This window comes from Scyliorhinus torazame, chromosome 8 (genome assembly GCF_047496885.1).
Source record: "Scyliorhinus torazame isolate Kashiwa2021f chromosome 8, sScyTor2.1, whole genome shotgun sequence".
Taxonomy (NCBI): Eukaryota; Metazoa; Chordata; class Chondrichthyes; order Carcharhiniformes; family Scyliorhinidae; genus Scyliorhinus; species Scyliorhinus torazame.
The window spans coordinates 154,003,390-154,025,911 of record NC_092714.1 but is presented as its reverse complement, the minus strand read 5'-3'; the positions used below and the strand labels follow the sequence as shown (position 1 = coordinate 154,025,911).

At 49.3% G+C, this 22,522-nt stretch overlaps 1 protein-coding gene across 2 annotated transcripts in view; it reads right to left on the bottom strand.

The window, feature by feature from the left end:
* Positions 1–292: 292 nt before the first annotated feature.
* The window catches only part of LOC140428204 (diamine acetyltransferase 1-like), a 51,285-nt gene continuing 29,055 nt past the window's right edge, over positions 293–22,522 (bottom strand). For both annotated transcript variants that reach the window (XM_072514392.1, XM_072514391.1), the window contains 3 exons: positions 18,993–19,094; positions 12,653–12,693; positions 293–737 (listed from right to left, as the gene is read on the bottom strand). In XM_072514392.1, coding sequence (XP_072370493.1) covers positions 567–737; positions 12,653–12,693; positions 18,993–19,094 — 314 coding nt within the window. In that variant the 3' untranslated portion in view covers positions 293–566. The remainder of the gene's footprint in view (positions 738–12,652; positions 12,694–18,992; positions 19,095–22,522) is intronic.

The following is a 22,522-nucleotide window of genomic DNA, read 5'->3' as shown; positions in this document are numbered from 1 at the left end:
TGAGAGCCCGGAGATGTGTTAACCTCGAGGTGGACGCTGTTCATCGACTTCTTTAAGGAGTATTGAGTTGTCAACGGGGGCAGGGGGTGGTTCATTTTTCCTGTTTGGGGTGGGAGGTTTGGGTGAAAATCTAGAAAACGAGGGGCGGGTGGGTGTTAGGGTGGCAGCGGGGAGAGTGGGGGGTGTTTGTTGGGGTTGTGTGTGGGGAGGGGATGGGTGTTTCCTGTTGCCGCAGTTGGCATTTGTGTTTCTTTGTTATGCATATATTTCAAAGTGCTGTCAATAAAATCTCTTTCAAAAATATAAACAGGATTTATTAACATAACATGCCATTTCACACCTGAAGACAACTGATTAAATAGCGCAAGTTTAATTACTTAAAAGCTACTGCAATATGGTTTCTAATTAAAAGAACATTGCCAAACATTATCTTACTGGATGTTAGTCTATATTATGTATAAAATGATCAGAAGTGAGGTCTTAAATCTACAATAACCGCATAAAACGTTTAATTCAGGTTCTTTAGGGAGAAACGTGCAAAGATATCTGAACTTCACTCTTCAAACTCATTCTTCAGTTGCGATTTTAACCAAGTGGTTTTTCTTAATCTCAAAGAGATGCCAACCCTCCTTCTTGGACAGATCTGCAGCACCGAGCTTCTTGTAAAAGTTGATTGAGCGGTGGTTCCAATCTGCTACAATGAAATGCATGCTTCTACAGTGGTCCTGTACAGCCGTCTGAAAACAGAACAAAGTTTACTCTCAATATTAATTCTTTCCCTCAGGTATAATATATGACAATTTATCCAATGGCTCCATTCAGAAATCCACACAGTACAGAAGGAGGCCATTTAGCTCATCGTGCCTGTGCTGGCTCTTTGATAGGACTCTCCCGCTTGCCTCACTGACCAGTTGTTCAAGTTGTTAGCCAATTCCCTTTGGAAAGTAACTACCGAAATTGCAATTCTTTGCCCGAGATGCCGTGGAGGCTCAATCATTCAGTATGTTCAAGACCAAAATCGATGGATTTCTACATATTAAAAACATCAAGGAATATGAGTGTGCAGAAAAATACATTAAAGTAGATCTGCCATTATCTCATTGAATGTGATCAAAGGCTGAATGGCCTACTCCCGCTCCTATTTCTTATGAAGCAGTTTCCATTATTCTTTCAAGCAGCGTATTTCAGATCACAACATCATTGCACAAAAGGAATTCTCCAAATCTCCCCTCTGGCTGTTTTGCCAGTTGGGTCCTCTGTCACCAACTGCTTTGTTTCAAACACTGGCTTTCGGAGCACTGCTCCTTCCTCAGGTGAATGAAGAGGTATGTTCCAGAAACATTTTATAGACCAAGTCAACGATGCAAGACAGTGCTTTGAATGCGTGCATTTGCAGGAATTAAGTCTTTACAGATCCAGGGATAGGGGTAACCCCAGGTTAAAGAGGTGTGAATTGTCTCAAGCCAGGACAGTTGGTAGGATTTCGCAAGCCCGGGCCAGATGTGGGGGATGAATGTAATGCGAATCCAAGGTCCCGGTTGAGGCTGTACTCACGTGTGCGGAACTCGGCTATAAGTTTCTGCTTGGCGAATTTGCATTGTCGCGCGTCATGAAGGCCGCCTTGAAGAACGCTTACCCGGAGATCAGAGGCTGAATGCCCTCGACTGCTGAAGTGTTCCCCCACTGGAAGGGAACATTCCTGCCTGGCGATTGTCGCGCAATGTCTGTTCATCCGTTGTCGCAGCGTCTGCGTGGTCTCGCCAATGTACCACACTTCGGGACATCTTTTCCTGCAGTGTAGGAGGTAGACAACTTTGGCCGAGTTGCACGAGTATGTACCGCGTACCTGGTAGGTGGTGTTCTCACGTGTAATGGTGGTATCCATGTCGATAATCTGGCACGTCTTGCAGAGATTGCCATGGCAGGGTTGTGTGGTCGTGGTCGCTGTTCTGAAGGCTGGATAGTTTGCTGCAAACAATGGTTTGTTTGAGGTTGCGCGGTTGTTTGAAGGCAAATAGTGGGGGTGTGGGGATGACCTTGGCAAGATCAGAACACTACCAGAAGGATGTGGAGGCTTTAGAGAGAGTCTAGAAAAGGTTAACCAGGATGTTGCCTGGTATGGAAAGTATTAGCTATGAGGAGAGATTTTTTAAAATGGGATTGTTCTCCCTAGAAAGACGGAGGCTGAGGGGAGACTTGATAGGGCAGCACGGTAGCATAGTGGTTAGCACTGTTGCTTCACAACACCAGGGTCCCAGGTTCGATTCCCAGCTTGGGTCACTGTCTGTGCGGAGTCTACACGTTCTCCCCTTGTCTGCGTAGGTTTCCTCCGGGTGCTCCGGTTTCCTCCCACAAGTCCCTAAAAACGTGATGGACATTCTGAATTCTCCCTCTGTGTACCCAAACAGGCGCCGGAATGTGGCGACTAGGGGCGTTTCACAGTAACTTCACTGCAGTGTATGTCAACCTACTTGTGACAAAAAAAGATTATTATCAGGAGTTTACAGAATTATGAGGAGTATAGATAGAGTGAACAGTTGGAGGCTTTTCCTCTGGGCAGAAATGACAATTACAAGGAGACACAAGTTAAAGGTGAGGAGGGACGTTTTTTTTACACAGAGGGTGGTGGTGGCCTGGAATGCACTGCCAAGTGAGGTGGTTGAGGCAGATGCGTTAGCGAACTTTAAAACTTATCTAGATACATGAACAGACAGGGTATAGAAAGATATATGCGGTTGGTCTCGATAGGACATGTGTTCGGCGCAGGCTTGGAGGGCCGAAGGGCCTGTTCCTGTACTGTACTGTTCTTTGTTCTCCATTCTCTTCATGTAACCAAGTCCGGTGTAGCATTCGAGTGAATCTCCTCTGCACCTTCCCAGATAAGTCCTTAACTTCCTTTCCCAAAATAAGGTGTTCAGAATTGAACATGATCTACCCTGTTGGAGTGGCTGCTGCACCCGGAATCCCACCCAAGGTCTCTTTCCAGATCACTTTTAAAATTGTCCCATTTCATAGATATTAGGCTGAATTCTCCGCTATTGGGACTGGCCGAAAATGGGCGGCCACTCGGCCCATGGCGGAGTGGAGGATCGCTGAGGACTGCCAACGGCCCCCGACCGGCGCAACGCAATTCCCACCACCGCCGAAAATCCGGCTCCGGAGAATCTGGCAGCCGACGTCGGGGCGGGATTCACGCTGCCCCCCCGGCGATTCTCTGGCCCGGCGGGGGGGGGGGTCAGAGAATCCCGCCCTATATAACCAAATGTCCATCTCATATAACAATAGTCAGTGAGGAGAACTGGGAAGTACAATGGCTAGCACTTCAATCCAGAATGATAAAATGAAGCTTTGCTACCAAATGAAGGAACCCGAGTGTAATGAGTCTGTCTGGTCTCGGTCTTGGTACCTTTTATTTATTTGCATAATTGACAACCGTGGTCAATCACAATGTTGGCTGAAATGGACTGTATCACAATGATAACTATTACCGAGACAACTAAGAGGAGCTATATTCTGCAAGCCATGGACAACATAGGAAAACAACACGGGCGGCACGGTGGCACAGTGGCTAACACTGCTGCCTCACAGCGCCAGGGATAAAAGTTCAATTCTGGCCTTGGTTGACTGTCTGTTTGGATGTTGCACTTTCTCCCTGTGTTTGCATTAGTTTATCCTGCATGCTCCGGTTTCCTCCCACAGTCCCAAAGAAGTGCAGGTTAGGTGGATTGGCCATGCTAAATTGCCCCTTAGTGTCCAAAGATGTACGGGTTAAGGGGATAGGGCAGGGAAATGGGGCCTAGGTCGGGTGCTCTTTGAGAGGGTCAGTGCAGACTCGATGGGCTGAAAGACGCCCTTCTGCACTGTAGCGATTTTATGATTTTATGAGGTCTCAGTTTTCTGTCGTCTGGCACCAACATACTGATTTTGGAAAGTTAAACCTTGGGAGAGAGAAATAAAACCAAGCTTGTATATTAAAGGCAATGCTATCTTATCCCAAGAGAAGATTGTATTTGAACTATGACATTTCATTGACATAGATACATAGAAAATAGAAGCAGGGCGACTTCCGGGTGCGGCTATGCAGAGCTAGGTCGCATATTCTGTAGCTCCCGCTTGGAACGGACTTTTGGGCTCTTTTACAGGGCCCCCACGGCATTTGTTTGACATTTCCCGGTGTGGGAAGAAGGCTGCAGCATTCCCCTGACAGTGTCCCCCAGGAGTGTTGTGTCTTTTGGCTGCCAGACCCGGCAGAAACAGTAAAGGATTTGGCTTTGGCTGCAGGTTTAGACCAGGGCCTCTTCCAGCATGCAGGCGGGGGAAGGGCAAGCTTAAAGCTGCAATCTGACTTGACTCTATCAAAGGTGAATTCTAGCAGCAGAGGGAACAACTGTGAAACGATCTACCAGGGCCATTGAAGAATCAGGGACGAGGCTTCCGGTGGCGGCCATGGAGGAGTAGGTCGCGCATTTGGCAGCTCCCGTCTGGAACTGACTCTCAGACCTTTTTCAGGAGTTTCCATAGACTTTTTAAACGGACCAGAAGTGTAACGGCCAAAGGAGCGGCACTGGAGCAACGGGAGAGGCGAGGGAAAGAAAACAAAATGGCGGCGGCCAGGGACAAAGGGGAGCTGCAGGAGTTCATCAAGCGCTGCTTCGAGGAGCAGCGCGAGGAGATGCGCAAGGAGATGTTGGCGCCTATGCTTTCGGCAATTGAAGGACTCGGGATCACCCAGAAGGTCCACGAAGCTAAGATCCAGGAGGTACAGAAAAGAGTCAGTCAGAACGAGGACGAGCTCGTGGGCCTGGCGGTGAGAGTGGAGCAGAACAAGGCGCTACACAAGAGGTGGGCGGGAAGACTCGAAGACCTGGAGAACAGGTCGAGGAGAAAGAATCTGCGAATCCTGGGTCTCCCTGAGGGAGTGGAGGGGGCTGATGCCGGGGCATACGCGAGCACGATGCTCGAGGCGATGATGGTCACAAAGGCCCCTTCGAGGCCGCTGGAGTTGGGCGGGGCACATCGGGTGCTGGCGAAGAAGCCCCAGGCAAATGAGCCGCCAAGGGCAATGGTGGTGAGGTTCCACCGGTTCACGGACAGAGAGTGGGTCCTGAGATGGGCTAAGAAGGAGCGGAGCAGTAGGTGGGACAATGCAGAGATCCGAATATACCCGGACTGGAGCACGGAGGTTGCAAAGTGGAGAGCGGGTTTCAACCGGGCCAAAGCGGCGTTGTACCGGAAAGAAGTGAAATTCGGAATGCTGCAGCCCGCGCGACTGTGGGTCACATACAAGGGCCAACACTATTACTTCGAAACGCCTGAAGAGGCGTGGACCTTTGTACAAGCCGAAAAGTTGGACTCTAACTGAGGGTTTGTGAGGGTAGGGGGGATGTTTGAGGTTTGATGTGTGATCGTTGTTGTATATAGGGGGTCAATCACGCGCAGGAAATGTTACATGGGCTGGGGGAGAGAGACAATGCCGCGACAGGAGCTGCGCCAGAGGGGGCGGAGCGGGCTTTGGAAAGCACGGGGTGTTTTCCCGCGCGCGGAAAGAAAGGTGGGAAGGGGAACGAAGGAATGCATATGGCTTGGGAGACTCCCACACGGGGAGGTCAATGGGACAGCGGGGGAAGCCGGGGTCAGCAGGCGTCAGCTGACTTACGGGAGTGACATGGGGGGAGCAAAAAAGCTAGACAGGGGTCTAGCGGGGGGAGGGGAGGGGGGGAAGGGGGGGGGAGAAAGGGTTGCTGTTGCACTGGCCGAAAGGGAATGGTACACAGAAGAGGTGGTCGGGACGGGGATCCCCCTCTGGGGGACTGGTGGGTGAGCGAGGCGCGAACACGGGACTGGCCCAGAAAAGGAGATGGCTAGTCGGCGGGGCGTGGAGGGGGTGAGAGCCCCTCCAATCCGGCTGATAACGTAGAATGTGAGGGGCCTGAATGGGCCGGTGAAGAGGGCTCGAGTGTTCGCGCACTTAAAGGGACTGAAGGCGGACGTGGCCATGCTCCAAGAGACACACCTGAAGGTGGCGGACCAGTCAGGCTAAGAAAGGGATGGGTAGGACAGGTATTCCACTCGGGACTGGACGCAAAGAATAGAGGGGTGGCAATATTGGTGGGAAAGCGGGTGTCATTTGAGGCCAAGACTATTGTAGCGGACAATGGAGGGCGATATGTAATGGTGAGAGGTAGGCTGCAAGGGATGTGGGTGGTGTTGGTAAACGTATACGCCCCGAACTGGGATGATGCAGGATTCATGAAGCGCATGTTGGGGCGCATTCCGGACCTGGAGATAGGAGGCCTGATAATGGGAGGGGACTTCAATACAGTGTTGGATCCAGCACTAGACCGCTCCAAATCAAGGACTGGAAAGAGGCCGGCGGCGGCCAAGGTGCTTAGGGGGTTTATGGATCAGATGGGGGGAGTAGACCCATGGCGGTTTGCAAGGCTGCAGGCCAGGGAATTTTCTTTCTTCTCCCATGTACACAAAGCCTACTCCCGGATAGATTTCTTTGTTCTGGGTAGGGCGCTCATCCCGAGGGTGGAGGGGATGGAGCATTCGGCTATAGCCGTTTCGGACCATGCCCCACACTGGGTGGAACTGGAGCTGGGAGAGGAGAGGGACCAACGCCCGTTGTGGCGGCTGGATGTGGGATTGCTGGCGGACGAGGTGGTGTGTGGGAAGGTGAGGGGGTGTATCGAAAGGTACTTGGAGGCCAACGACAACGGGGAGGTGCGGGTGGGGGTGGTATGGGGAGAGCTAATTTCCATTAGGGCTCATAGGGAGACGACAGAGGGTATGGAAAGGGAGAGGTTAGTGGGGGAGATTTTGAGAGTGGACAGGAGATACGCAGAGGCCCCGGAGGAAAGATTACTTGGGGAAAGACGACGCCTCCAGACGGAGTTTGACCTGTTGACCACAGGGACCAAAGGCTAGTCGGATGCTGGCACACCAGCTCCGTAAGAGGATGGCAGCGAGGGAAATAGGGGGAGTCAAAGATGGAAGGGGAGCCACGGTTCAGAGTGCGACGAAAATAAACGAGGTATTCAAGGCCTTTTATGAAGAGCTGTACAGATCCCAGCCCCCAGCGGGGGAAGAGGGGATGAGACGATTCCTAGATCAACTGAGATTCCCGAGGGTGGAGGAGCAAGAGGTGGCTGGTTTGGGGGCACCAATTGGGTTGGAGGAGCTGAGCATGGGTTTGGGGAGCATGCAGGCGGGGAAGGCCCCGGGACCGGACGGATTCCCGGTGGAGTTCTACAGGAAGTACGCAGACCTGTTGGCCCCGCTACTGGTGAGGACCTTTAATGAGGCAAGAGAGGAGGGGACCCTACCCCCGACAATGTCGGAAGCGACAATTTCTTTGATCCTAAAGCGGGACAAGGACCCACTGCAATGTGGATCGTACAGGCCGATCTCGCTCCTCAATGTGGATGCAAAGTTGCTGGCAAAGGTGCTGGCCACGAGGATCGAGGACTGTGTCCCGGGGGTAATCCACGAGGACCAGACGGGATTTGTAAAGGGCAGGCAACTAAACACCAATGTGCGGAGGCTCTTAAACGTGATAATGATGCCATCGGAGGAGGGAGAGGCGGAGATAGTGGCAGCAATGGACGCGGAGAAGGCCTTTGACCGAGTAGAGTGGGAGTACCTCTGGGAGGTGCTGCGCAGGTTTGGGTTCGGGGTAGGGTTTATCAATTGGGTTAAGCTCCTTTACAGAGCCCTGATGGCAAGTGTAGTGACGAACTGGCGGAGGTCGGAGTACTGTCGACTGTACCGCAGGACGAGGCAGGGGTGCCCCCTGTCCCCCTGTTGTTCGCATTGGCGATCGAACCATTGGCCATGTCATTGAGGGAGTCTAATAAATGGAAGGGGGGTGGTCCGAGGGGGAGAAGAGCATCGGGTGTTGCTATATGCGGATGACCTGTTGCTGTACGTGGCGGATCCAATGGAGGGGATGGTGGAGGTCATGCAGACTCTAAGGGAGTTTGGGGAGTTTTCGGGCTATAAGCTCAATGTAGGGAAGAGTGAGCTCTTTGTATTACAGGTGGGGGACCAAGAAAGAGGGATAGAGGACCTACCGCTGAGGAGGGCGGAGGGGAGCTTTCGGTATCTGGGGATCCAGATAGCCATGAGTTGGGGGACCCTACATAAACTGAATCTGACGAGGTTGGTGGAGCAAATGGAGGAGGATTTCAAAAGATGGGACATGTTACCGCTCTCGCTAGCGGGTAGAGTGCAGTCGGTCAAAATGGTGGTCCTTCCGAGGTTTCTGTTTGTGTTTCAGTGCCTTCCCATCGTGATCACTAAGGCCTTTTTTAAGAGAGTAGGCAGGAGTATTATGGGGTTTGTGTGAGCGAACGAATAAGACCCCGAGAGTAAGGAGAGGGTTCCTGGAACGCAGTAGGGACCGAGGAGGGTTGGCGCTGCCAAACCTGGGGAACTACTACTGGGCAGCAAATGTGGCGATGATTCGCAAGTGGGTTATGGAGGGAGAGGGGGCGGCATGGAAGAGGATGGAGATGGTGTCCTGTAAAGGAACGAGCCTGGGGGCCTTGGTGACGGCACTGCGGCCGCTCTCGCCGACAAAGTATACCACGAGCCCGGTGGTGGCCGCAACGCTAAGGATCTGGGGCCAGTGGAGACGGCACCGGGGTGCAATGGGAGCATCGGTGTGGTCCCCGATCAGGGGTAACCACCGGTTTGTCCCGGGGGAGATGGACGGGGGGTTCCAGAGCTGGCATCGGGCGGGGATTGGAAGAATGGGGGACCTGTTCATCGACGGGACGTTTGCGAGCCTAGGGGCACTGGAGGAGAAGTTCGAGTTACCCCCGGGAAATGCCTTTAGATATATGCAGGTGAGGGCTTTTGTGAGGCGACAGGTGAGGGAATTCCCATTGCTCCCGGCACAAGAAGTTCAAGATAGGGTGATCTCGGGTGTATGGGTCGGGGAGGGCAAGGTGTCGGAAATACACCAGGAGTTGAAAGAAGAGGGGGAAGCGCTGGTAGAAGATTTGAAGGGTAAATGGGAGGAGGAGCTGGGGGAGGAGATCGAGGAAGGTGTGTGGGCTGATGCCCTAGGTAGGGTTAATTCCTCCTCCTCGTGTGCCAGGCTCAGCCTGATACAATTTAAGGTGGTCCACAGAGCGCACTTGACGGGGGCGAGGTTGAATAGGTTCTGTGGGGAGGAGGGCAGATGTGGAAGGTGCTCAGGGAGCCCGGCGAACCATGTCCATATGTTTTGGTCATGCCCGGCACTGGAGGGGTTCTGGAGAGGAGTGGCGGGAGCAATATCTCAGGTGGTGAAAGTCCGGGTCAAGCCAAGCTGGGGGCTAGCAATATTTGGAGTCGCGGACGAACCGGGAGTGCAGGAGGCGAAAGAGGCCGGCATTCTGGCCTTTGCGTCCCTAGTAGCCCGGCGAAGGATCTTGCTAATGTGGAAGGAGGCGAAGCCCCCCAGCCTGGAGGCCTGGATAAATGATATGGCTGGGTTCATAAAGTTGGAGAGGATTAAGTTCGCCTTGTGAGGGTCTGTGCAGGGGTTTTACAGGCGGTGGCAACCGTTCCTAGACTATCTCGCGGAGCGTTAGAGGAAGGTCGGTTAGCAGCAGCAGCAACCTTGGGGGGGCGCGGGACACGTCCTGTGGGGGGGGACGGGGGGGGGGGACTGCCTGGGAGGGTGGATGAGCAAGAGATAACATGAAGGGTTGGGGAAACTGGCACGTACGGGTGAGGGCCAGTGTACAAAGCTGTGTAAATATATCATTTTGCCATGTATATATCATGCTCTGCACGATTTCTCGTTTTTGTTTGTTACGGGGGGGGTTATTGTTTGTAAGGGAGAAAAATTGTGTTAAAAAACTTTAATAAATATATTTTTAAAAAAAAGAAAATAGAAGCAGATGGATACCATTCGGCCCATCGAGCGTGCAGCACCATTCATGATAATCGCGGTTGATCATCAAGTTCAATGTCCTGATCCCGCCTTCTCCCCTTGATCCCTTTAGCCCCAAGAGCTATATCTAATTCCTTCTTGAAATTACACAACGTACTGGCTTCAACTACGTTCTGTGATAGTGAATTCCACAGAGCCACCACTCTCTGAGTGAAGACATTTCTCCTCACCTCAAACTTAAAAGGTTTACCCCTTATCCTCAAACTATGACCCCTATTTCTAAACTCCCCCACCATCGGCAACATTCTTTCTGAATCTACCCTGTCTAATCCTGTTAGAATGTTATAATGAGATCCCCTCTCGCTCTTCTAAACTCCAATGAATAAAATCATAAACAACTTAGTCTCTCCTCATATGACAGTCCCGCCATCTAAGGAATCAGCTTGGTAAACCTTCACTGCATTCCCTCCATTGCAAGAACATCCTTCCTCAGATAAGGACATCAAGACTGCACACAATTCTCCAGGTGTAATGCCCTATACAATTCCAGGAAAACATCCCTATTCCTATAACCAAATTCTTTTGCTATGAAGGCCAACCTATGGGCGGCTTGGGGGCACAGTGGTTAGCACTGCTGCCTCACATCACCAGGGGCCTGGGTTCGATTACGGCCTTGGGTGGTTGACTGTGTGTAATTTGTATTTTCTCTCCATGTATGCCTGGGTGATCCTGTTTCCTCCCACAGTCCAAAGATGTGCAGGTTAGGTGGATTGGCCATAATCAATTGCCCCTTAGTGTCCAAATGGATAGGTGGGGTTACAGGGATAGGGTGGGAGCCTGACCCTCGGTGGGATGCCCTTTCAGAGGGTAGGTGCAGACTTGATGGGCTGAATGGTCTCCTTCTGCACTGGAGGGATTCTATGATAATACCATTTGCCTTCTTTACTGCCTGCTGTACCTGCGTGCTTACTTTCAGTGACTGATGCATGAGGCCACCATGGTCTCATTGAGTATCCACCTCTCACAATTTACAGCCATTCAAATAATTATCTGCCTTCCTATTTTTCCTGCCAAATTAGATAACCTTACATTTATCCACATTATACTGCATCTGCCATGCATATGCCCACTCACTCAGCCTGTCCAAATCCCACTGAAGCATCTCTGCATCCTCCTCACAGCTCACCCTCTTACCCAACTTTGTTTCATCTGCAAATTTGGAGATAATACATTTAGTTCCATCGTCCAAATCATTAATATACAATGTGAACATATAATGGGGTCCTAGCACAGAACCCTGAGGTACCCCACTAGTCACTGTCTGCCAATCGGAAAAAGACCCATTTATTCCAACATTTTGCTTCCTGTCTGCTAACCAGCTTTCTCTCCAGCTCAAGACACTACCCGCAATCCCATGTGCTTTAACTTTGCATAGTAGTCTGCTATGTGAGACCTTGTCGAAAGCTTTCGAAAAGTCTAAATAAACCACATGCATCGGTTCTCCCTGGTCAACTCTACTAGTTACGTCTTCAAAGAATTCTAGTAGATTTGTCAAGCATGATTTCCCTTTCTAAATCCATGCTGCCTTTGTCTGATTACACCAGTGCTTTCCAAATGCTGCGCTATGAAATCCTTGATAATGGTCTTTAGCAACTTCCCTACTACTGACATTAGGTTCACTAATCTATAGTTCCCTGTTTTCTCTCGACCTTGAATGGTTTGAATTGGTGTGTGGGGGAGGCCAAAGGGTGAAGAGAAAATCATACACACCCTACAGAGCAAAAGGTGGCCATTCAGCCCTTCGAGTCTGCACCAACCCTCCGAAAGCGCACTCTACCTAGGCCCACTTTCCCCCCATTCATGTAACCCCGCACATTGATCATAGACAATCGACCTAACCTGCACATCTTTGGACACGAAGGGGCAATTTAGCATGGCCAATCCATCTAATCTGCACATTTTTGGAATATGGTAAGAAACTGGAGCAACCGGAGGAAACCCAGGCAGACACAAGGAGAACATGCAAACGCCACAGTCACCCAAGACCAGAATTGAACCTGAGTCCCTGCCGCTGTGAGACAGCATTGCTAACTAATGTACCACCCTGCGTCCTCATTATTTTGCCCATCTCCCATCCACCTCCAATGCTTCTGGTTTACTGCACTTCTTATCCCATCCAGAGCAAACCCAGTGTATCTTCCATTCTATTTAATCTGGGTCGAAGTCTTCATTCTAGCTGTGTGCCAGAACAGGAATCATTTTCTTCGACTGCCTTTTTTCACCAAGGCAAAGCTATTTCAGTCTTCTTTATTAACATTACATCAATCTTAACTCAAAAGGACAACAGATTGCTCTCAAATAAAGAAAGAGATTTGGAAAACGATCTTCCCCAATACTCACGCTTTCTCTTTCTTTTTTTTTTAAACAGGAAAAGGATCAAATCAAATCAAAATGGTGTCTCTGGGGGGCGATGATTCACCCCAGTCTTCACGGCGCCCTCTGGCCATGAAGGCATGAAGCATACTGGGGGCCACCATGTTCTCCCTCTCCAGAGTGGTCCCCTATTTATGCTCTTTCAATAACACAAATCAAAATTACACAAATGAATGAGGTGGCAACATCCTCTGGTAAGGCATCCTTGAGGCAAAAAGCAGCTAGAAAGAGAGGCTGAAAATTCTTGGGAGAGAATGGCAAGTCCGAGGATTCCTACTACTGTTCTCATTATTAGTATCAGGTTAATAAATGGGAAACTCTTTTCTTTACCTGACTGATCCTCTTCAGAATTTCTGAACCAATTCCATATCCTGCAAAGGGAATCCAAAACATATTTAGAAGCCATGCAAAGTACCTAAATAAATAGGTTACTATACAGGGAATGCACAAACAGTTTGTCACACTGGACTTTGTCCTCCATAACCCCCAACAGTTGTTTTGCTTTTCTCTCTAGGCTTCCCTGGGATACATGACAGAGAATAACAAACTCCATTTGAAGTATGTCCTGTGATACAAAAGTCAAGTGCAACTCTGTATCAAAGTCTTCTGTAATAATTGAATATCAGCCGGCCGAATAATGGTTGCACCAGGGTCCCAGGTTTGATGCACAGTCTGTGCAGAGTCTGCACGTTCTCCCCATGTCTGCGTGGGTTTCCTCCGGCTGCTCCGGTTTCCTCCTACAAGTCCCGAAAGACGTGCTGTTAGGTGAATTGGACATTCTGAATTCTCCCTCTGTGTACCCGAACAGGCACTGGAGTGCGGCGATGAGGTGATTTCCACAGTAACTATTTGCGACATTAATAAACATTATTATTATTAATTCTATCTGTTTGGTGGACATTAACTGGTGATTCACCTGTGCTTATAGGAGCAGACTGAAAGAAGTGTTGAATGGAGATGCACAACAAGTCATGTGTTTTCTGTGGATCAAAACTGGTACCCTCCCAGTTCTATCCTTCACGACTTGGGATATCCAAGTCATGACATTCGATTCAACTACTGATACACAAGGAACATTTAAAACTGTCCCAGGATAAGCCAAAGGGGAATTTAGTGAATGAATTACTTTTGACAAGCTGTCACCATCATGTGGAGCCAACATTGCTGTCGTCTGTCAGCAGCAAGACTGCACAAACAAACAACAAAGAAGTTCAACAAGCAGTTACTCAGTTTTTGATGACCTCATCCAGAAAATTCTGCTCTTATCATATCAACACCATAATCCCAGCCAAGCTCATATCAAAGTCCCAAAGCCTAGGATTTGGCTCCTCACTCTGCAACTGGATCCTCGACTTTCTGACCCATAGACCACAATCGGTAAGAATAAACAACAACACCTCCTCCAAAATAGTCCTCAATACTGGGTCCACGCAAGACTGCGTGCTTAGCCCCCTACTGTACTCCCTAAACACACGACTGCGTTGCAAAATTTGGCTCCAACTCCATCTACTACTTTCCTGACGACACGACCATAGTGGGTCGGATCTCGAACAATGACGAGTCAGAATACAGGAGGGAGATAGATAACCGAGTGGAGAAGTGTAACGACAACAATCTATCTCAATGTCAGAAAAAGTAAAGAGCTGGTCATTGACATCAGGAAGCAAAGTACTGTACACACCCCTGACTGCACCAACGGGGCTGAGGTGGAGATAGTTAACAGCTTCATCACCAAAAATCTGTCTTGGTCCACCCATGTCGACGCTACAACCAAGAGAGCACAACAGCGCCTCTACTTCCTCAGGAAACTAAGGAAATTCAACATCTCCACATTGACTCTTACCAACTTTTACAGATGCTCCATAGAAAGCATCCTATCGGGCTGCATCACAGCCTGGTATGGCAACTGCTCGGCCCAAGACCAGAAGAAACTACAGAGAGTCGTGAACACCGCCCAGTCCATCACACGAACACGCCTCCAATCCACTGACTCTATCTACACCTCCCGCTGCCTGGGGAAAGCGGGCAGCATAATCAAAGACCCCTCCCTTACTCACTCTTCTAACTTCTTCCATCGGGCAGGAGATACAAAAGTCTGAGGACATGCACAAACAGATTCAAAAAACAGCTTCTTCCCTGCAGTTACCAGGCTCCTAAACTTATGGACTGATCTGATTAATACTACACTCCTGTATGCTTCACCCAATGCCGGTGTCTATGTATTTACCTTGTGTGCCCTTTTACGTGTTTTCTTTTCTTGTACTCAGTGATCTGTTTGAGTGGCACGCAGGAAAATACTTTCCACTGTATCGCGGTACACGTGACAATAAACAAATGCAATCCAATCCAATCTTTTGAATAGTGTCATTGGATTTTTTTCACATCCACCTCAGCAGGCAGATGCAGCCTCTGTTAACATCTCTTCCGAAAAACAACACCTTCAGCAGTGTAACACTTCTTCAATGGGGGCCGGTTTAGCTCAGTTGGCTGCACAGCTAGCTTGTGATACAGAGCAAGGCCAACTGTGCGGGTTCAATTCCCGTACTGGCTGAGGTTATTCATGAAGTCTGTGCCTTCTCAACTTTGCCCGTCGCTTGAAGTGTGGTGATCCTCAGGTTAAATGACTACTAGAGACTTCTTGTGGCAACTGATGGGAGATGGTCACACATAAGGTAGCTCCTGTTATGGTTTTTGTTTTTGGACTTTTTAACCCGGTTCGTGGGGATTTTGGTTACCAAAACAGTCCCATCGTATGGGATAAGGAATTTGTCGGCGAAAATATGTTGAAATCTATGAAGAAGGTTGGTGGCAAAATGATTGCAGGGGATAATCCTTCGATGAAGCCAGAAAACCCACAAAGCTCAGCAGGAGGGAAGGTGGAGGACCTGGCCTTAGGTGTGGCTGCTCATATCATGGTGGAAACGCTTACTGGGGTGATGGCGCAGAAGCTTGAAAAGCAATTTGTAAAGCATTTTGAGGCCAATTCAGGAGAAGCTGGAACAGACCTCGGAGACTGTGAAGGAGCATGGAGAGGTGCAAGATACAAGATACTGCGAGGCCTGGATAGAATGGACATGGAGCGGATGTTTCCACTTGTAGGAAAAACTAGAACCAGAGGACACCATCTCAGATTAAAGGGACGATCCTTTAAAACAGAGATGAGGAGGAATTTTTTCAGCCAGAGGGTGGTGAATCTGTGGAACTCTTTGCCGCAGAAGGCTGTGGAGGCCAATTCACCAAGGCAGAGGTAGATAGGTTCTTGATTAATAAGGGGATCAGGGTTATAGGGAGAAGGCAGGAGAATGGGGATGAGAAAATATCAGCCATGATTGAATGGCGGAGCAGACTGGATGGGCCAAGTGGCCTAATTCTGCTCCTATGTCTTATGGTCTTATGCTGAAGGTTGTGCAGACAACCTTGCTGCGACAAGGGGATCGAATCACCTCATTGGAAGCTGAGATGTTGCTAGTGGAGGAGAGGAACAAGACTCTGAGGGCAAAGTTGGAAGACTTGGAGAGCAGGTTGAGAAAATGGCACCTCAGAATGGTGGGGTTGCCGTAGGGGGTGGAGGGCCCGAAGCCGTCTGATTATTTTTCTCAGATGTTTGCCAAGCTTTCTTTTGCGGGGAAGAGAGAGACAGATGATTGTCCCCTTCAGAGTTGGATTGGGCCCACCGGGTACTCCGGCGGAAGCCTCAGGGAAATGAGCCGCCACTGGCGGTGATTATTGGATTCCACTGCTTCCAGGAGAAGAAGCGGGTTCTGCAATGGGCCAAAGTGAATCGGAACTCGAGATGGAAAGGAAGCATCATCAGGATATACCAAGATGTTGGAGCAGAGTTGGCGAGCAGCGTGCGGCTTTTAATCAGGCAAAGTCAGTGCTATTCAGGAGTTGAGTCAGGTGTGGGCAGCATGATGCAGTGGTTAGCACTGCTGCCTCACAGCGTCGCAGATCCAGTTTCGGTCCCAGCTCCTGCTCACTGTCCGTGTGGTGTTTGCACATTCTCTGCGTGGGTCTCACCCCTACAACCCCAAAAGATGTGCAGAGTAAGTGAATTGGCCAGGCTAAATTGCCCCAGGCTAAATTGCCCCTTAAATTGGAAAAAAAGAGTTGAACACTCTAAATTTATTTTTAGAAAGGTTTTGGAGTGCTGTGCTCGTGTTTTCTCCAGAAAAGCTGAATCGCTGCTGTATTTCCGAAACTGCAGAGGCCAGAAAGAATCTGCGGTGAAAACCTCAAACTGAAAGCAAAGTTTGAATAGAAGGCGTGTGTGCTACAAGACAAACATTTGAAACAAAGAATGTTATCTCTTTTACCTATTATTTTACACCCCTCTTTTTCCCTCTGTGTTTGACTGTCTTGTGTGTGTGTGTATGTGGGTAGAGCATGGGGCGAGTTTAAGTGGGGAGTTAGGAATTAGATAATTCCTGTTGTATTTGCTGCCTATTTAATTATCGTTATTAATAAACTTAATTGTGTTTACATTTTAAAAAAAAAGATTTAGAGTGGTATTCCCAGCAAGGCTGAAAGTGACGTTTTGGTCAAAAGATAATTTTTTTCAATACGCCAGAGGAGGCGAAGGCTTTTGTCAAGGAGCATGAACTTGACTGAATGGATTTGATTGGGTCTTTATTGGGGACAGTTGGGAGGGGTTGGTTTGGGAGGGGTTATAATTTGTATCTGTTGTATGTTTGGGATTGAGGGGGGTGCGGTTGTCGGCGGGGTAGTGATCAAGGTAACAGTATGGGGAATATATGGCCCCTGGGGGAGTTGTATTGTAAGGGTGTTGGGCTTTGGTTATTCATCCATAGTCGGTATGGACTGGGTGGAGTCGCTTTTCTTTGTTCTTTGAGCATTGGGTGGGGGGTGGGGTTATCTTTGCTAGCTGTAAACATTCAGCTAGTGAACGGGAATGAGGTGGGGTGGGAGCTGTGGTTTAAAATAATCTTTATTGTCACAAGTATGCTTACATTAACAATGCAATGAAGTTACTGTGAAAAGCCCCTAGTCGCCACATTCTGGTGCCTGTTCAGGTACACTGAGGGAGAATTCAGAATGTCCAAATTACCTAACAGCACGTCTTTCAGGACTATTGGGAGTAAAACCGGAGCACCCGTAGGAAACCCATGCAGACACTGGGAGAACATGCAGACTCCGCACAGACAGTGCCTTGAGTGTCCTGTCCCAGGGATGGGGTTGGTGGCTGTCTTGGATCGCTCCTGGGTCCGGGCTGGAATTGGTCACAGACAGTGGGTCAGCAAGGGGGGGGGTGATCTGATGGTTGGGGTTTCTTTTCTCTTCAGGAATAGGATTTTATAAATGGTATTTTGTTTGTATGGATTTGTTTATTTTGCACTTTATCAAATGAAAACTTCAGATAAAAATATATTTTTTTAAATTCACCATCAGTCAGCTCTCCTCAAAGGGGAAAGTAACAATAATAATCTTTATTAGTGTCACAAATATGCTTACATTAACACTACACTGAAGTTACTGTGAAAATCCCCACACTCCAGGTACACTGAGGAAGAATTCAGAATGTCCAATTCACCTAACAATTAGCCTCTGGTCATTCGAGACGCTGATAACTTTACTTGTTTACTTACGCCTTCAGTATTGCACTGAAGCATTAGTCTGGATTACTCATGCCCTGCAGCAGCATTTGATCCCACCACCTTCAGACTAAGAGGAAAACAGAGCAGGGTAACATATTTTCTAGCTCTGTAGAAGGGTCATATGGACTCAAAACGTTGACTCTGTTTCACTCTCCACAGATCTGCCAGATCTGGGGCAAAATTCTCCAGAAACGGCGCGATGTCCGCCGACTGGCGCCCAAAACGGCGCCAATCAGACGGGCATTGCGTCGCCCCAAAGGTGCGGAATGCTCCGTATCTTTGGGGGCCGAGCCCCAACATTGAGGGGCTAGGCCGACGCCGGAGGAATTTCCACCCCGCCAGCTGGCAGAAACGGCCTTTGTTGGCCTTCAGTTTCCCACGCATGCGCAGTGGAGCGAGTCTCTTCCACCTCTGCCATGGTGGAGACCGTGGCGGAGGCGGAAGGGAAAGAGTGCCCCCACGGCACAGGCCCGCCCGCGGATCGGTGGGCCCCGATCGCGGCCAGGCCACCGTGGGGGCACCCCCCGGGGTCAGATCGCCCCGCGCCCCCCCCCAGAACCCCGGAGCCCGCCCACGCCGCCTTGTCCTGCCGGTAAGGTAGGTGATTTAATTTACGCCGCGGGACAGGCAATTTATCGGCGGGACTTCGGCCCATCCGGGCCAGAGAATCAAGCGGGGGGGGGGGCCCACCAACCGGCGCGGCGCGATTCCCGCCCCCGCCGAATATCCGGTGCCGGAGACTTCGGCAAACCGGCGGGGCGGGATTCACGCCAGCCCCCGGCGATTCTCCGACCCGGCGGGGGGTCGGAGAATGTCGCCCCTGATTTTTTTTCCCCGCATTTTCGGTTTTAAGAACACATTTTCCTTTCTGGGTTCTATAGCCAGGAAACACTGCATTATATTCTGAACAGAGAAGGTGCTATAATAAATGAAAGTTATTGTTGAAGTTAACTAAACTCAACTTGAATGGCATTAACATACAAAGATTAAAAACTGTGTCCATGTTGCAAACAAGTTAGCAAACATCTTTTCCAAAAATGTTACTTTTATTTTACCTCTAAATTCTTCCATGACATAGAAATCTTCAAGGTATAGTAATTTTCCAATCCAAGCATCATATGTGTAGTAGTACATTGCATATCCCACAATATTGTATCCTAAAAAAGGATATCAGATATATCAGTTTCAAGGGTTGACCAATGTATCTCCAGAACACAGACAGAACACCATATGGAGTCCGTGCAGTCTTTTGTATGTACTCAGTCAACTATGTGCAACTTTTAGGAAATAAACAAATGTGCATTTCCGTATTGCTTTTCAGAATATGCCAAATGTTTTACAGCCAATGAAGATCTTTTGAAGTTGGTCACTGTATTGAAGTGTCCAGCTAAATAACGTGCTCTAGTCTTGAGTCAGACTTGAACCCATGGCTTCTGTCGCAGAAAAAAAATGCTGCCTTTGAGAGATTTAGAGAGGGAAATCCAAGTGTGGTTGAAGGCAGGCCACCAAAAGTGGAAGAAAGAGAAGTGAGGGGGTTTACATCAAAGGCCAGGCAGAGTAATGGACAAATTGAAGGCGAGTCAGGTGGATGTTGTAGGTCTGAAGTACTTACAAAAGAAAGAGAGCAGCGAAACTATGAATGGATTTAAACACAATGATGATCATTTTACACACGTTTTACATCCTCAGGACATCCCAAAGCACTTTGCCAACCATTGAATATATTCACTGTTACGTAGGAAATGCAACCAAACATGGAAACAACAATATTCCACAAATAGCAATGAGGTAAATGATCAGATCATCTATTTTTATTTGAGGGATATAAATTGATGAGAACTACCCTGCTCCTCTTCGAAAGGTGTCCTGGGAGCTTTTACATCCACTTGACAGGGCAGGCAATTAAGGTCACATTCTATTTTATTAAATATCAACCTCCAAAACTTTTTAAAAAAGTAATAACTTGTGGAGTGTAATGATGTTGGTATGATTGACAATTTAATGCTCAGCCCTGGTTGACCTAAGATTTGAGTCAACTGATATCTGGAGCGGCATTCTCTGCCCCGCCGAACCTGTTTTCTGGTGTAGCCGGCCGATGGGGTTTCCCATTGTGGGCACCCCATGCCATCGGGCAATCCACTGGCATGAATGCGCTGCCGGAGAAACGGTGTTTAGTTTCCAGATTTTACCGAGGGCGATGGTGGTGCGTTTGCACCTGGACAAGGAGCGGATCATGAGGTGGGCCAGGCAGACTAGGCGCTGCGCCTGGGGGGGCAGTGAACTTCGAATATATCGGGGCTGGATGCAGAGCTGACCAAGAGGAGAACGAGTTTCAATAAGGCCAAGGCGGCCCTCTTCAAGAAGGGGGTGAAGTTTGGGATGCTGTACCCAGCACGTCTGTGGGTGACTTATGAAGGCCGGGAGCTGTACTTTGGGACGTCGGAGGAGGCGATGGAATTTACCACGACATTGAACTTTGGTGGAGGTGTTTTGGCGCTGAGTTTAATTTGTATTTGAGGCCATTGAGGCGGCACAGTGGATAGCACTGTTGCCTCACGGCGCTGAGGTCCCAGGTTCGATCCCGGCTCTGGGTCACTGTCCATGTGGAGTTGAAATGAAAATGAAATGATAATCGCTTATTGTCACAAGTAGGCTTCAAATGAAGTTACTGTGAAAAGCCCCTAGCCACCACATTCCGGCGCCTGTTCGGGGAGGCTGGTACGGGAATTGAACTGTGCTGCTGGCCTGCCTTAGTCTGCTTTAAAAGTCAGCTCTTTAGCCCTGTGCTAAACCAGCCCCTAAATTTAGTTTATCCAATTAATTTTTTCCACTTAAGGGGTAATTTAGCGTGGCCAATCCACCTACCTGCACATTTTTGGGTTGTGGGGGCGAAACCCATGTTTGCTCATTCTGAGTTTGCTCATTCTCCCCGTGTTTGCGTGGGTTTCGCCCCCACAACCCAAAAATGTGCAGGTAGGTGGATTGGCCACGCTAAATTGTTCCTTAATTGGAAAAAATGAATTAAGACAAACTAAATTTATTTTTACATTTAAAAATAAATAAATAAATAAAATAAAAAGTATTTGGGGTCATTGTTCGGCTTCAGGTTTGTTTTTGTTCTTTGTTGGAAGATGGAGGGTTGTTTTCTTTGATTGGGCTAGGGGAGGGGTTGTTTTTGTTTGCAGAAGCAGGACTTCAATACGGTCCTGTATCCGAGACTGGATCAGTCGAGCTTGAGGTCGGGGAGGGTGTCGGCAATAGCTATGGAGCTCCGGGCTTTCATGGAGCACATGGTGGGGGCAGGGGGATGTATGTGTGTGTGTGTGTGTGTGTGTGTGTGGATCTGTGGAGATTTGGGAGACTGAGAATTTTCATTCTATTCCCATGTGCACAAGGTGTACTCCCGAATAGATTTTGTGTGTTTGACAAGACGTTGTTGGCATGGGAGGTTGAAATTGAGAATTCGACAATAGTGGTGTCAGATCATGCCTCGCACTGGTGGACCTATGGGTGAGCAAAAGGGGGGGACCAGCGCCCGCAAAGGAGGCTGGATATGGGACTGTGGGCAGAGGAAGAGGTGTGTGAGTGGGTGAGGAAGGCCATCCGGGGATACGTGGAGATTAATGACATGGGGGAGGTTTCGGCAGGTACGGGGACGGTTTGTGAGGCACTGAAGGCAGTGGTCAGGGGAGAGTTTGTTTTGATTCGGGCACATAGGGAGAAGGTGGAGCGGTGGAGATAGAAAGGCTAGTGGAGGAAATCCTGCAGGTGAACAGGAGATATGCGGATGCCCCGGAGGCGGGGCTGCTAAAGGAACGGTAGAGGCTGCAGGTGGAGTTTGGGCTAATATCTGCGGGTAAGGCAATGGGGCAGTTGAGAAGGGTGAGAGGGGCGGTATACGAGTATGGGGAGAAGGCAAACAGGATGCTAGCGCACCAGTTGAGGAAGCAGGAGGCGGCGAGGGAGATTGGAAAAGTTAAGGACACAGGTGGGAATACGGTCTTGGACCCGACGGAGGTGAACGGGGTGTTTAGGGGCTTCTATTGTAAACTATACGAGGCGGAACCCCCAGCTGGGGAGAAGGGGATGATGCGGTTTCTGGAGAGGTTGGAGTTCCCGAAGGTGGATGAGGAGTTGGTGGAGAGCCTGGGGGCCCTGATTGGGCTGGTAGAAGTAGTGGAGGGGCTGGAGGCGATGCAATCGTGTAAGGCCACGAACGGGTACCCGGTGGAATTCTACAAGACGTTCTCAGGGGTATTTGGTCCTCTGTTGGTAAGGACTTTCAATGAGGCAAAGGAGCTGGGAGTACTCCTCCCGACATTGTTGCAGGCGTTGATCTCCCCCATTCTAAAGTGAGATAAAGATCCGGAACAATGTGAGTCATATAGACCTGTCTCCCTGCTAAATGTAGATGCCAAACTATTGGCGAAAATCTTGGCCTCTAGGACTGTGTGCCAGGGGTAATAGGGGAGGACCAGACGGGGTTCGTGAAGGGGAGACATCTGGCGGCCAACATCAGGAAGTTACTTAATGTGATCATGATGCCTCCAGAGGAAGGCGAGGTAAAGGTGGTGGTGGCCATGGA